At 47.9% G+C, this 15,548-nt stretch overlaps 1 protein-coding gene and 1 non-coding gene across 2 annotated transcripts in view; one reads left to right on the top strand and one right to left on the bottom strand.

Moving 5' to 3' along the window:
- The window catches only part of ncanb (neurocan b), a 90,706-nt gene that overhangs the window by 49,126 nt on the left and 26,032 nt on the right, over nt 1–15,548 (top strand). The window contains exon 9 of the mRNA XM_029001414.1: nt 13,153–13,269. Coding sequence (XP_028857247.1) covers nt 13,153–13,269 — 117 coding nt within the window. The remainder of the gene's footprint in view (nt 1–13,152; nt 13,270–15,548) is intronic.
- LOC114802750 (5S ribosomal RNA) lies at nt 1,131–1,249 on the bottom strand. The gene has a single exon (XR_003751775.1). It is a non-coding gene; the product is annotated as a 5S ribosomal RNA (ribosomal RNA).

The raw sequence follows: 15,548 nt of genomic DNA, 5'->3' as shown, positions 1-15,548 counted from the left end.
ATCTACACTGAGAAACATTTGCTTATTTAAATCAGGGTAATGTCTCAAATGGATCAAATTAGCAGAGACAAGAAATTGAATTAGGCGATTAAAGAAATTTGTAGGATTATGGCCATGTCTATCATCTACTGGGAGACCATGAATATTGTGATCTAACCCATGTAAATAATTTTTTTATCTATAGAAGAGCACAGAAAATGCAGTCATGGTCTGTTTACAGTCAGCTCGAGTCTGAGTTGTTCTGTTGCTGAGCAATACTGCTGTTATTCCAGGATGTACAGCAAAACAGAGATCTGTGAATGGAGGTGAGTGTAATGAGGCTACTAATTAGTATTATGTCCTGCCGAGAAGGGTGAGAGGTTAGAGACTGTAGCCCAGCAAGGCCGAGGGCAGTCAAGAGGCACACCTCCAACTATCGGAAGATGGAGTGCAAGCCTCCACTCTCATTTCTGCAGCAGCACCTTGACTCCCCCGTAAATCACTCCTGCTGCACTGGCTTTACTGAGTTATCGGTGTTCCAGTAGAACTAGGTCTTGCATCCCCGGTGCACAGATTTAGCATTCCTCTCCTGTAATACTCTTAACGTACAGTGTGGATATGAGCCCCACTCAAAACCAGTTGATGTGGAGTGTGGAGTTGGCTCGAACTGGCTTGCATGGTATGGTTGAATTCACACCAAGATTACACAGTGAAAGAAGATAAAGTCCCAGTAGACTAGAAGTGAGGTTATGAATGTTGCTCCTATCTTAAGTGAAAGTGAAATGATTGTCATTCTGAAACACTGCAACACAGCACACGGTGCACACAACGAAATGTGTCTTCTGCATTTAACCCATCACATTAGTGAGCAGTGGGCATCCATGAAAGGTACCTGGGGAGCAGTGTGTGGGGACGGTACCTTTGGGACGTACCACTTTGAACCACCAATTGTGAGTCTGCCTCCTTACCCGCTAGGCCAACCACTGCCCCTTGTACACATTTACCATTTGTCCCAACCTGTGTGGCATTTATATAGGATGAATTATTTGTCAGATTTATCATGTTTAGATTAGATTAGATTCAACTTTATTGTCATTACACATGTACGAGTACAGGGCAACAAAATGCAGTAAAAGTTTTTCAGTAGTTAAAGCTTACAGCACCTGGTATTCCCAGGCAGTCTCCCATCCAAGTACTAACCAGGCCCAAGCCTTCTTAGCTTCCGAGATCAGATGAGATCGAGCGTTCTTCGGCTGATATGGCCGTAAGCGGCTGATATGGCCGTAAGCAAAGAGAGAATGCTCAATATCATCTAACTATTTGAAGCTGTATGTTGATACAGATTTTTAGTAGGCCTTTACCGCAAACATTTTAAAACTTATTTAACATTCTTGCAATGAATTTATTCCACCATTCCACTCTGCCGTCAGCAGTCAGAGTGCCTCATCGATGTGAGTGCTGCGGTTTTTAAAAAAGACTTTGCAGGAGGTCTGTCCGAAAACTGCTTTTGAAGTTCTCTATGGAGTTGGGCATGTGCTCTGTTGCTTTGACGTCAAGAAAGACACTCCTCCTCAGAGAGCTGTGACTGAGACAGAATGAGAGGATGAGGCTATTTTAAGAATATTATGTAATTAATCATAAGCCAGCAGCCTTAAGCAGAGCAAAAACTTATGAGGGCATCCACTTCCTTGCTCTCATTTTCTGCCTGCACTGTCCTCCTGCATAGTTCGCAAAACACAATTTAAGGGGCTCAGACAAACAAATAAGAGAGAGCAAATAGTCCGTTGTCACTGTAGGTCGAGGTCTGTGCTCACAGAGCTTAAGGAATGAGACAATCTATATTTAGAGCACACACACCTATGTCAGTGAAATATTAACGTGTGAATTAATTTTTAAATAGCTTCATCCCTGTGCGGTAGTCAGGCAACATCTTGTTTGGCACCTTGTGACTAATTGTATGAGAGATGAATCAAATCCCTGTTGTTGACATCAGGGGCATAATTAGTATACAAAAACCAAAAGAATTCCTTGAAAATGATATCAATGATACACGGAGAAGGCTTGCACTGTATGCAGGTGGTTGCACTCCGTGTAGATAATATAATGATTATCTCGTCAGACTCAGAGATGGATATATAGCAGCGAGATGAACGTGGGAATCGTCAGAATCGCAGTTAATTTGAAGAGGGGCAAGTGATAGCTAGACGATCAGAGGTTTTCCAAGGAAGGACGGCTCACATGTCCTGATTGCACAAAAGGGCTTCTCTAGGACAAATAGTTCTCAATGATGAGAACTTCATACCTGCAGACAAGTGAGAGTGACTATGATGCCCCCCTCCCACCACTTAAAGAGCAGACACAGAGCGGACACAAGTGAGTGTCAGAACCAGGTCATGGAGGAATGAAAGAAGGTGAAATTATATATCTGTTTCTTTGAGCATTGTTTACCTGGGGAAGATCACCATAATTATTACGCACTATGAGAAGGTGGCAAAACGTTAAAAAAACTAGAATTCATTTGGACTAAGGAACAAATTCACGAGGTTGGAGAAATTCAAGAGAAGGATAAGTCAGAGTAGATTGGTAGCAGCCTAGTGGTTGTAGCCTAACACACTCGCCTATGGCCCACAAAGCCAAGGGTTCAAAACCCATTTACTACCACTGTGTCCCAGAGCAAGACACTTAACCCTGAGTGTCTCCAGGGATACTGTCCCTGTACTAGTAGTTGCCTAGCAGAACCGGCAAGGTGCCACTGAGGTGCCATTGAGCAAAGTAACGTGTTCCCTGGGAGCCTGTCAAGGTTGCCCACTGCTCTCTCCCTGTGGGTTAAATGATCACATTTCACTGTGTGCACATAGTGCTGTGCTGTGGTGTGTCACATGTGACAACTAATCACTTTCACTTACTAATTGTAAGGTGCTCTGGATAAGGGTGTCTGCTAAATGCCAGAAATGTTATGACTTGGCGTTCACACTCCCCTGACAAGCAGGTCCATTGCATGGAGGCCACAATATCTTCTGTCGCAGTATCTTGGTATCCCAGAGCACTTTTGTAAGTTGAGCTCTAGATTTTAATGTTGTGGCTGATCAGTGTAAGTTTGCATCCAGTATTAAATCTAGCAGCCAGCAAAATCCACCCCATCACTTCAGAAATCCCTACAAAAGCCACTCCTCCAAAGCATGTGCATGCCTGGCTTCTGAGTGGGGCGAGAGTGCCGGAGACAGTTGAGCTTGGTACTCAAGCAGTTCCTTCTCATGCCTGAGAGTGGTCCTTCTGCCATTGAAACACCTTTGTAATGTTACCCTGGTCTTTGAACATTCAGAATATATTGTGGCTGCAGCTTGGTCTTCTCTATTGGTTCAGCACATTAGAATGTGCCAATTGTATCATCTCTTGTCTCCTGATTCTTCTCTATGTTTTCGTTTAGTAATGAGCATTAACTTAAATAGCTAGTTAAATCTGTTAAATTCACCATTAAATCCATTATGATTTCAACATAACGACTGACACAGAAATCGCATAGAACAAATATCTGTTTCTATCATATTATAAGTGCTCTCCCAAGTTATGGATTCATGTGCGTCCCTAGTGGTGTCATCATCATGCTGTTGGGCTATATTACATCAGCAGAGCCTGGACATGGAGCGAAGTGCAGGGAGATGCTGCAAGACAATGAAAAGTTCACCCAAGCAATGCTGGAAAGATTCAAAAGCAATAAGCTGCCAGTGCAGATTACTGACAATACCTCCTGACAATAACTTGGTCAGTATGAGAATACTCAACATTCCTCAGTGCTAAACAGCAATGGCCAAGCTGGATAAGGGCATCATGTTTCTAAAATTAATGTCACCCTTTGCTGACACATCCACAACATTAGATTCTGACCAAATCTCTATACATTTCATTTGTCCACATTTCCATTGTTTTAAATGTCAAGGTACTAGTCTTTAAATTTAGTGCAGGGGTGGCGGGTGCTCACATAATTTATGCAGAAATTGGATTTGTTCTCAAAGTAGAGAACATTTCAACAGATCGGTGGTTTGCCCACTACATTATGCTGTGTTGGCCCCTAATAAGATGCTTAGTGTAAACCACCTGCCTCTTGGAGCTCTTTACAAAGCGATTGAATCAGGTTGGCCATAGATCTCCTCTGCTTCCATTAAAGCGAGCATCTGCACAGGTCTCCAGAGCATAGCGGTGTCACAGACTTATCCATCTAAGCCCTGGGGCTATTTCTGCTTTCCTGCACCACATTAGAGGGAAGGCTGTTTATGCTGCCTGATACTCCTGTGGTTGTTCTAAGCACTTAAATGGTGTCACAGATGGCAGCAAAATACACATTAGAACTTTATGATTCAAGGCTATCGCCATTTTTTTAGGTGCACTTTTCCATAGTTGTTGAGGAACATTCTAGGACCTGACCCCGTTCTATTTAGTCTTGATTATATATACACTGCTCAAAAAATAAAGGGAACACAAAAATAAGACATCCTAGATTTGAATTAATGAAATATTTTTATTAAATACTTTGTTCAATACATAGTTGAATGTGTTGACATTAAATTAATACAAAAATTATCGTTGGATATCAAAATTTACATGGAGGTCTGGATTTAGATTAACACTCAAAATTAAAGTAGAAAACACTCAACAGGCTGTAATGTCCTTAAAACAAGTCCAAATGACAAAATGAGGCTCAGTAGTGTGTGTGGCCTCCACATACCTGTATGATCTCCCTACAATGCTTGGGCATGCTCCTGATGAAGTGGCAGATGGTCTCATGAGCACATGGAGGGCTGTTCGTCCCCAAAGAAATGCCACCCCACACTGACCCACTGCCAAACCGGTCATGCTGGAGTGTGTTGCAGGCAGCAGAATGTTCTCCACTGCATCATTGTCAGGCGTGTAACCACACAGACAATCGTGAGAGAGGTACGCCCTTGTAGCGTGCGGGATTGACCCAAACGCGGAGAGAACCGCGGGAGGTTGGAAGACACACGCGATTGTTGTTGTAACGCCCGAGCGCTAAAAGCGGAATCCCACCGGGGAAACGGCGTTACGATAAACCGGCCGATATAAGTAGCTCGCGAGCTGAAGAGATGGAGAAACTCACGGTACCGGAGATGGAGAGGACTGGATACTGGAAACAGGTGAGAGCTCATGGACCATGAATTAAACACGATGTCTGAGCGAGGAGCAGGCGCCAGGACTTCCTGTTTATCTCCTGTCCTAACCAATCCTCGCTCTTCCTCGCAGTCACCTGACTCGCTCACCTGACAGGACCCCCCCCTCGACGACCGGCTCCTGACGGTCCCGGACGAGAAGGCTGGCGGCGATGGAAGGCCGAGATGAGGTCCGGGTCCAAGATGAACCGGGAGGGAACCCAGGACCGTTCCTCGGGGCCGTAGCCCTCCCAGTCCACAAGATACTGGAAGCCCCGGCCACGAGGACGAGAGTCCAGGATCCGGCGGACTGTGAAGGCGGGACCACCATCGATGATCCGAGGAGCAGGCGGAGGGGCTGAGGGGGGAACGAGTGGGGAGGAGACATATGGCTTGAGCTGGGAGATGTGGAACACGGGGTGGACCTTGAGAGATGAGGGGAGGCGCAGCCGATAGGCGACCGGGTTGATTTGAGCGGTCACGGGGTAGGGACCGACGAATCGAGGAGTCAGCTTCTTGGAATCGGTGTGCAGACGAAGGTGACGAGTGGAGAGCCAAACTTGATCGCCGGGCTGGAAGGAACGTCCCGGACGGTGCCGACGTCGGTGCTGACGGATGTAGTCAGAGTTGGCTCGAGTGATGGCAGTCCGGGCCTTGATCCAGGCTGAGCGGCACCGCCGAACCAGGTCCTGTGCCGCCGGAACATCGACCTCTGCTTCCTGGTGAGCAAAGAGGGGCGGTGAATAGCCGAAACAGACCTCAAAGGGAGACAAGCCCGTAGCAGAGGAAGAGTGCAGGTTGTGGGAGAGCTCGGCCCAGAGCAGGAACCGAGGCCAGAGACGGGGCTGCGAGGACACAAAGCAGCGCAGGAAGCGGCCGAGTTGCTGATTGGCCCGCTCAGCCTGACCATTGGACTGGGGATGGTATCCAGAAGAGAGACTGCGGGTGGCACCGATCAGACGGCAGAAGGCTTTCCAGAATCCGGCGACGAATTGGGGCCCCCTGTCTGAGACGACATCTGTCGGAAACCCATGCAGCCGGACCACGTGCTCCAGAAGCAACTCCGCAGTGGTTTTGGCGGAGGGGAGTCCGGACAAAGCCACCAGGTGCACTGCCTTGGAGAACCGGTCCACGATGGTGAGGATGGTGTCCTTCCCGTCCACGGGAGGGAGACCGGTGACAAAGTCCAATCCCACATGTGACCAGGGGCGCCGGGGAACCGGGAGAGGACGCAGATCACCGACCGGAGGAGAGGGAGAAGACTTCGACCGAGCACAGGTCTCACAAGCGGAGGTGAATTCTCGGACGTCTCGCCGCATGGAGGGCCACCACAAAGCGCGCTGGAGGAGGCGAAGGGTACGGGCCGGACCAGGATGCCCCGAGAGCGGAGAGGAGTGGGCCCAAAGCAGAGCCTCTTGGCGGCAGCAGGAGGGAACATAAAGACGACCAGGTGGCGTCTCCGGAGGAGCCGGCTCCCCAGGCAGCGCACGCCGGATGGAGTCCTCCAGAGGCCAACGAAGAGGCGCGACGATCCGCTCGGCAGGTATGATGGGGTCCGGATCCGGATCCGGGACAGACGAAGAAAATTGCCGAGAGAGGGCATCTGCCTTAGTGTTCTTGGATCCGGGACGGTAGGCCAGCTGGAAATCGAAAGATTCAAAAAACAATGCCCAACGAGCCTGCCGGGGGTTGAGCTGTTTGGCTGAGCGGATGTGGATCAGGTTCTGGTGGTCGGTCCAGATCAGGAATGGCTCAACAGCGCCCTGGAGCCAGTGCCGCCACTCCTCCAGAGCCCACTTGATGGCCAGCAGCTCACGGTCCCCAACCCCGTAACGCTGCTGAGTGGGAGAGAACTTACGGGAGAAGAAGCAACACGGATGGAGCTTCCTGTCTGGACCACGTTGTGAGAGAACAGCGCCCGCGCCCACATCGGACGCGTCCACCTCGACAACGAACTGCTCAGCCGGGTCCGGGTGGCGAAGAATAGGAGCAGAGGTGAAGAGACTGATGAGGTGATGGAAGGCCCGAAGTGCCTCTGGAGGTAGAAGAAACGGCCGGGGTTGATGAGCTGGTTTAGTGAGAGTCGTCAGCGGTGCTACAACTGAACTGAAACCCCGGATAAAACGCCGATAGAAATTGGCGAACCCCAGGAAGCTTTGCAGCTGCTTAAGACTAGTGGGTTGGGGCCACTTGGTCACAGCTTTGACCTTCTGGGGATCCATGGCCACGCCCTGGGAAGAGATGGTATACCCCAGAAACGCGGTGGAGCGCTGGTGGAAGGCGCACTTTTCCAGTTTACAGTACAGCTGGTGGGCAAGCAGACGTTTCAAGACGGCTCTCACATGAAGGACATGATCCTGTTCGTTCTGGGAGTACACTAGAATGTCGTCCAGGTACGCAAACACCCACCGACCCAGCATGTCCCGGAGGACATCGTTGATGAAATGCTGGAACACGGCGGGCGCATTGCACAACCCGAACGGCATCACTAGGTACTCCCAGTGTCCTGTTGGAGTAATGAAGGCGGTCTTCCACTCATCCCCCTCCCGGACGCGCACGAGGTTGTAGGCGCTGCGCAGATCCAGCTTGGTGAAGATGGAGGCCCGGGAGAGGGAATCCAATGCCGTGGAGAGGAGAGGAAGCGGGTGCCGGTTCTTGACGGTGGCCTTGTTCAGCCCCCGGTAGTCAATGCAGGGGCGGAGACCCCCCTCTTTCTTCTTAACGAAAAAAAAACCTGCGGCCGCTGGGGAGGTGGAGGGCCGGATGAAGCCCTGTTGGAGGGCCTCCGCGATGTAATCCTCCATCGCCCTGTTCTCTGCGGGGGACAGAGAGAACAGCCGACCACGAGGCAGCACTGCCCCAGGTAAGAGGTCGATGGCGACGTCATAAGGACGGTGCGGAGGCAGGGTGGAGGCTCGCTGTTTGCTGAAGACCTCAGCGAGGTCACGATAAGAAGCAGGGATGGATTCGATGTCGGCGGGCGGGGGGGCTGGGGATTCTCTGGAGCACGTGCTTGTCCTGGGAAGCAGACAGTGCTGGCGGCAGGCAGGACCCCAGTCCAGGATGCGGTTTTCAGACCAGAGGACGTGTGGATCGTGGAGCTGGAGCCATGGATAACCCAGGATGAGAGGTGATGAAGGTGCTGAGATGACCAGGAAGTGGATGTGTTCAGAGTGGAGGCCGATGGACATCAGAACTGGCTGGGTCTGAGACTGGACTGGATAAGGTTGGAGAGGGTGTCCATCGACAGAGGTGACGGGAATAAAACGGGTGACTGCCTCCAGGGATATTCCCAGCTGGGAGGCTAACCCTTGGTCGATAAAGTTGTCGGCTGCTCCTGAGTCCAGGAGAGCCTCCAACTCGACCCGCTTGTGTCCCAGCTGGAAAGTTACCCTGAGCGAGAAACGAGAACTAACGATATGAGTGGACGTGCCAGGCAGGGCTCCCCCGACACCTACCTGGCTGTGCCGTTTCCCGGACGGAGAGGGCACTGGGGACGGCGATGTTCCGAAGAGCCGCAGTATGCGCAGAGGCCCTCTCTCCAGCGGCGGTCTCGCTCCCCCTGCGGCAGTCGTCCAAGCTGCATGGGTTCCTCGGCCGCTGGGCTAGCGGCCGCGCCGGGAAATGAAAAACGAGGCGGAGACGGCATATGAGTGGAAGGTGGTCGGGACCAACGTTGAGCAGGTGGAGGCCGTGTCAGAATCCGCTGATCTATACGGAGAGCCAGATCCACCGCCGCATCGAGGGTTTGAGGAGCTTCCTTGCCAGTCATCTCGTCTCGTATGTGATCAGCCAGGCCCTCTATGAAGAGAGCGCGAAGAGCGTCGTCTCCCCAAGAGAGTTTGGCTGAGAGGGTTCGGAACTCTGAAGCGTAGTGGCAGACGGAGAAAGACCCCTGACGCAGATGGAGAAGCTGGGAATCCGGAGCCTTCTCGCCGCTGGCTGGGACGAAAGTCTTCCGGAGCTCCTCGGAGAAGAGAAAATAATCGTTGCAGATGGGTGATTTGGCGTTGTATAGGGCCGCCGCCCACTCCTGTGCACGCCCGGACAGGAGAGATGTTAAGAGAGCCACCTTGGCGCGAGACGTCTCATAATGGGAGGAGTAGCACTCGAAAATCATATCCAAGGTGGCTAATAACCCGTCCGGGCGGCCGTCCACCCCGTTCCATTTATCTGGCAGAGCGATACGAGGACCGGCGGTGGCGCCGGAGAGCTGCCGCTGTAACACTGTCATGGAGGTGGAGAGTTGCAAAATGGAGTCCTTGAGAGTATTAATGGTGGTGGCTTGTGCATCAATAATACCACGTAAATATGTGACTTCCGCCTTCACGCGCTCAAACTCCGCTGGGTCGACTACGGGCTCAGACATCCTGTCAGGCGTGTAACCACACAGACAATCGTGAGAGAGGTACGCCCTTGTAGCGTGCGGGATTGACCCAAACGCGGAGAGAACCGCGGGAGGTTGGAAGACACACGCGATTGTTGTTGTAACGCCCGAGCGCTAAAAGCGGAATCCCACCGGGGAAACGGCGTTACGATAAACCGGCCGATATAAGTAGCTCGCGAGCTGAAGAGATGGAGAAACTCACGGTACCGGAGATGGAGAGGACTGGATACTGGAAACAGGTGAGAGCTCATGGACCATGAATTAAACACGATGTCTGAGCGAGGAGCAGGCGCCAGGACTTCCTGTTTATCTCCTGTCCTAACCAATCCTCGCTCTTCCTCGCAGTCACCTGACTCGCTCACCTGACAATCATGCACGTACCCTAAACATTTCATAGCATTTATTTTTAGATTTTTATAACACCAGCAGATAATGTTTTATTAATAGTCTCAGCACAATAGAGACTTTTTGGTGTTTTTTGATTATGACTGTCAGCAGTCATAATTATGACTGTCAGCATAACTTTTATTGTCCATGCTGAAATGTGAACCTGTCAAGACTGTGTCTTCTTCGACTCCCTCAGAGACTGCCATGCTGTCCTGGTGGAGTTGTAAAAATAGCTTTCCACTGATGCCAGTGCAACAAGACTAATTGTGGAGGAAGGACACAGTTCGACAGGCACAAACAGCCAAATGTGCTTTTAAATAGTAATAATTTAACCCAACTACCCATCATTTTTTATAGTTCTCCCCCACCCTCTCTGTCATCTCCCCAATATGGCATTGGGTACAGAGCTAAAATCTTAAAAGTTCTTAACTCTTCACACTACATTGAGGACAAAAGAAATCTGGAACTCAATACGGAACCTTTATGACACATGGCTGATGGTTGATGTCTTCCCTGTATTTTAATGTAGTTGTACATTGTAACCGATTCTCTGTCAAATTGTTTCCTGGCCTAGATGCTTTGTTATATCATTATTATTCATATTTCTTTTTATTATTATTATTATTATTATTATTGTCTCCCAGTATTAGAGAAACCCAAAGCTGGTCTCCACTCCATGTCCTTGTAAAATCCTTGGCACTTTAAATTGGTCATAATTATGACTTAATCTGTAAAGTTTACCATTCATCTTCTAAAACATTTTTTCCCAAGAGCTCTGGCGTTCCTGCACTCTGGAATAAAATGTGTTTATTACCTTAAAACGACATAATGTGCCATAAAAATAGATTCCAGCGAGCAGCCAGGGTGGGTGATGATCGAATAATTTATGGGGGCCTGTGCTCATCAGTGGGACATGGAGGTTCACATTGTCCTTCCCCGGCAAGCATCTGTCATGATAAACGGGGGGGGTGGCGGCCCGCTCTGCAATCCATCACCGTGCTCAAAGTCAAGCCCGCGAATTTTCCTTTATCTTGCTCAGGGGTTCTGGGAAAGGCCTTCTTTCTGAATCCTTTTGTCAAATCACAGAGTTGAACTCCAGACCCTTGTCATGTGCAGTAACTACACTTAGCTGCACCTAGAATACAAGACATTTCCACAAAGTAGATTACACTAAGGTTGAATTCTTCCTCAGTTCTCTACTTCAGTGGTTCTTGACCCAGTCATCAGGGGCTCCCAGCCAGTCCACTGTTTTGTTCCAGCTACCAATACACATAGACCAAGTAATCAGTGTTCCACAGCCCTGGATTACTTGGCACAGGGGTGTGCAGACCTGGAAAATAACAAAAATGTGCACTTGTTCTGAGGACTAGGTTGGGAATATCAGCTCCTTATTTAACAAATGCTTATCAAATTTACCAAAGAAGTAAAGTGTATGTGTGAGTGTGTGTGTGTTTGTGAGTACTCACAGATGAAATAATATGAAATAATGAGGTCTGTAAAAATAATTGTGTTTATGTGCTAAACATTTATATTTAACATTTTGACTGCAAAATTCCCATAGAGCAAACCATACTGGGAAATAATTCATTTTCACTGTAGATAGTTGATCAAAGGTTTCCATTAGGAATTGTGAAAACTAACATATATATAATAGAATAATTCCAAATGTAGCGCCCCCATGCCACTGGAATAGGTATGCAATAGAATTAACATCACTATGGGGAGCCCTGAGTTCATATTATTATTAACGGTAATCCAGTATTTGTGTTTATCAATCAGATGCCGTGCTGTCTCACTGGACTGGATGTTTTTTAAATGAATTATCTTTATGCAGCACTGAATTAAAAACTGTTAAAAAAAACACAAAATAAAATAATTAGAAGCGAGGATGTGGGGCACACTAGCGGTTGGCGTGGAGGGCTCTCCATGGTATAAGGAAGTCGGGGGGGCTGCAGAGTGGAGGGGGAGTGGTGGAACAGGAAAGCAGCCAGCTATAATCAGGGTTGATGAGCGTGGGTGGTTTAGGGAGTCGTGGACAGAAAAGGCGGTTGGCAACATCGGCAACACCGGCTCAGGGTCGATGAGCATGGGTGGTTTCGGGAGTCATGGACAGAAAAGGGGCAAACAGAAGACAGAAGGGTAATCCAAAAGCATGGTTGGGTCAAAGGAAGTTGGCATGAGGTACATTCATGGCATTTATCAGTTGCCCATATCCAAAGCGAATCAGAAGTTACAGGGACAGTCCCCCGTTCAATCACGTTCAATCACGTTCAGTCACATTCAATGCGTTTTATACTGTCCGTTGCCCTGGGCGTGTAGTCCTTCCAGTTCGGCAAGGTGGAGGTTGCACTGGCAACCTCTGGTGGCCCGGCGGACAAATGAAACCCGGCGGAAAAATGCATCAAATAATATTTCTTTCTTTTACATGAGAATCAGTTATTCTTTGTAACTTCCAACTGAAAACAGGAGACAGAAGGTTAATCCAAAACCGAGGTTGGGGTCAGAAGGCAGTTGGCTTGTTGTAGGGTCAGGCTAGAAAATGGATTACAAGAAAGGTGATGTTAATCAACGAATGAGTTCGCACATGCTGTCTCTCACCTCCGCCCTTTTACACCGGTGGTGGTCCTAGGCGTGGTGGGCTTCTGTTTTAGCAAGGGCGGGGCTGTGGTCAACTTTTATCAGTTTTACTCCCCTTAGATCTAGATGCAGATAAAACATGTATGTTTCTCTTTCATGTTAGCCAGCTTAGATTAACCCATGTTTTTCTCTCTCTGTCTTGTTTTAACCAGTCTGGGTTCAAAACTCACTATACAAGTTCAGACAATAGAAAAACAGAAAGTAAGTCTTTGAAACTCAAATAAAATACAGGCCTTCAGAAAATAATACATGTCAGCATAGAATATTCAGAATTTATATTTCTTAATATTTCAAATGAGAAAAATATGAATATTTAATATATAAATATAGCACAGGGCTACATAAATGATGAAATTAAATGAAGTCAAATTCATAATTTACTTCAGACTTCTGATGATCCCATGTTATTCTTCATTAGTACAGAATGCCCAGCATTCTCCATCTGAGGAGATTAAAACATTGTGTATTGTTCAATGCTGCATCCATTGGTTAAAATAAAAGTCAACAAAATAGTAATGTTATGATTATGAATATGCAAACACTGTACAACACAATTGTAGAATATGAGTCAGTTCTCCTCTTCCTCATCTTTGCCTGCAGCTGAAGATGACCCCTGCCACACCAACCCCTGTCTACATGGAGGGAGCTGCCATTTGAATGGAGAGGGCTACATCTGCTATTGCCCACAAGGCTACACCGGCGAGAGCTGTGAGATCGGTGAGTGGGGTCAAAGGCCAAAGATCAGCAGTCCTTCAGCCACTGGAGAGCGTTGTGATGTCTGGGTGTGCATGACCTCGTACGAGCGTCTCTTTGAGCAGCTGATCCCGGCACTTATAAGAGAACGTGCGCAGCGCTGTGCACCTGAGCTGAATATCCCGGAGGTGTCCAGCTTTAAACTGGATTTTACCGTCGAGATGTAGCTGCACTGCATTTATTAGGGCTGTCACTGCATGACAGCAATATGTATATATAGATGCGTGTGACTGGTGTGATATGAGGGTGTGGGGACGGCTGAGTGACAGTACAGTAGCATGTGTGCCGTTTTGGGAGGCGGATCTGACAGGGAAAGGTGGCGGGTCTCTCTCTCCCTCCCTCTGTCAGTGGTGAAAAGGAGCTATGCAGCAGAATGTCAGGCTGTAGATTTTGCCACGTCTTCAGTGAGGCGGAGGGAGGAAATCACAAGATTACCTGCAAGAGATATGTGAGAAATGCACAGCCAAACTATCTATGCCTTAGTGTTTCAAGGCACATTCAGATCATAGCCCACTAGAAGAGCTCCTTTAGGGCCCTTTGTTGTTTTTTCCATCTTTCCCTTCTCATTCTGGTTAAACAATAGCCCGAACCGTTGAGTGGCCTGAGGGAACAGAAAAACGCATCAGGATTTTGATATGAGTGCCAGATGTGAATTAGGCAGCAGTTCTCACCGGCCGCATTAAGGAGACCATGAGTGCAGATGGAGCAGCAGATCTTTTTAACAGGGTGCACTCATTATGCGTGCACTTTAAGAAGGGAGGGGTGATGGCTGGTCACAAGCCACAGCTCTGTGGGGCTTCTGAGGTCACAGGTCACTGCTGAAGTATTATCACAGGCCTCGTTATCAATCATTCCCACTCACCGCCGGTGGCAGCCAGCGGGTCAATATGTAAATTATGACAGATTAATATGGGCTAATGCTACGGCCAATCAATCAGTATTACACTTCTGCCAATAACTGGCAATATGTGTATGTTAATTAGAAGACTGGGGATTCAGTTGTGGGGCCTTAGAATCTCATTGCCAAAAGGATCACAGTGGTTCCAGTGTTTGTGATACTCTGGTATGTGGCATAGAAATAAAATAATTTTCACCTTTTCATTTGTGCAATTAACATTTAATGAATTGCTGTTTAAAGCAGTCCAAATCAGTGGCAAAAAGAAAAATTAATTCATGTTTTTTTTTTTTATCGCAAAGCCTATTGCAGAGTACACTGTAGACATTTTTCTTTTCTTTCTTTCTTTTCATTCTGTCTTGTTGCTTTGAGATCATATTTTTTTACTGAATCAATAGATTTAGCTTTAAAGCTTTAACAGTACTACAGAGTATAATGCCACAAATGAAGGTCTGTGCAAATTGCTTGGAGGCGATCCACCAGATTTGTGTTCTATTTAGAATTATTTGGGAAGAGGCATTTAGGGCTGCTGCATAATGTATGGTGTGTGTGTGTGTGTGTGTGTGTGTGTGTGTGTGTGTGTGTCTGGATGGCAGCTGAAACATTCATGAGGGGGGGTGGAGGCCTTCCACGGAGGCAGATCCTGTTCTCTTAACCACAGCAGGGATTCCTGCCAATTGAGAGCATGTGGGCCAGTGGCACTGAGGGAGAGGGATGACATAAAGATTTTACGCCTGAAAGCGCATTTAATATTAGGGTGCTCTCATCAGCAGCCAGGCAGGGCTGTGCAACCGTGCAGGTCGCATTACAGTCATGACCACTGTAACAGAGTTACATTTAATAATGCATAAATCATAAAAATATGAGATTAAACCCACACAATCATAACATTTAAGTCAACAACAATGTTGCAATGCTTTTAGAATAAAATTATGAGCCATAACAGTAATAGAAAATTAACCAGTATAAAATAAATACTGGATATTGGGGAATAAACTCAAATGCCTTTATAAGCTCAAGCTTAGAAACTCAAATTTTATGTGCTGTATAATTTTTGTTGGTGGGTGCAGGAATGCAGTGGAGAAATTGTCCCTGGAAAAGTGTCCCATCTGCCCCGGGTCTGGGAATGGGATAATGAAGAAATGATTGGGACCTGAGTGGCGTGTGCTTCCCGAGCAAACTGCCAGCTCAGCGGCTAAATGAGAAAGGATAAAGTGCGCACTGCTGAGAGTCACTGCAGCCCTATCAGGCAGCCCAGCTCTCGGCTCGTTTATAGCTCCACACCAGAGCGGAGCCTTTCAGCCTGGACCCATGTTCCAGGCACAGCACAGGGAAGATGCAGCCCACT

Source organism: Denticeps clupeoides, chromosome 13 (genome assembly GCF_900700375.1).
Source record: "Denticeps clupeoides chromosome 13, fDenClu1.1, whole genome shotgun sequence".
Lineage (NCBI taxonomy): Eukaryota > Metazoa > Chordata > Actinopteri > Clupeiformes > Denticipitidae > Denticeps > Denticeps clupeoides.
Note: the sequence above shows the minus strand (reverse complement) of the source record. Positions and strands in the feature narration are given on the sequence as shown.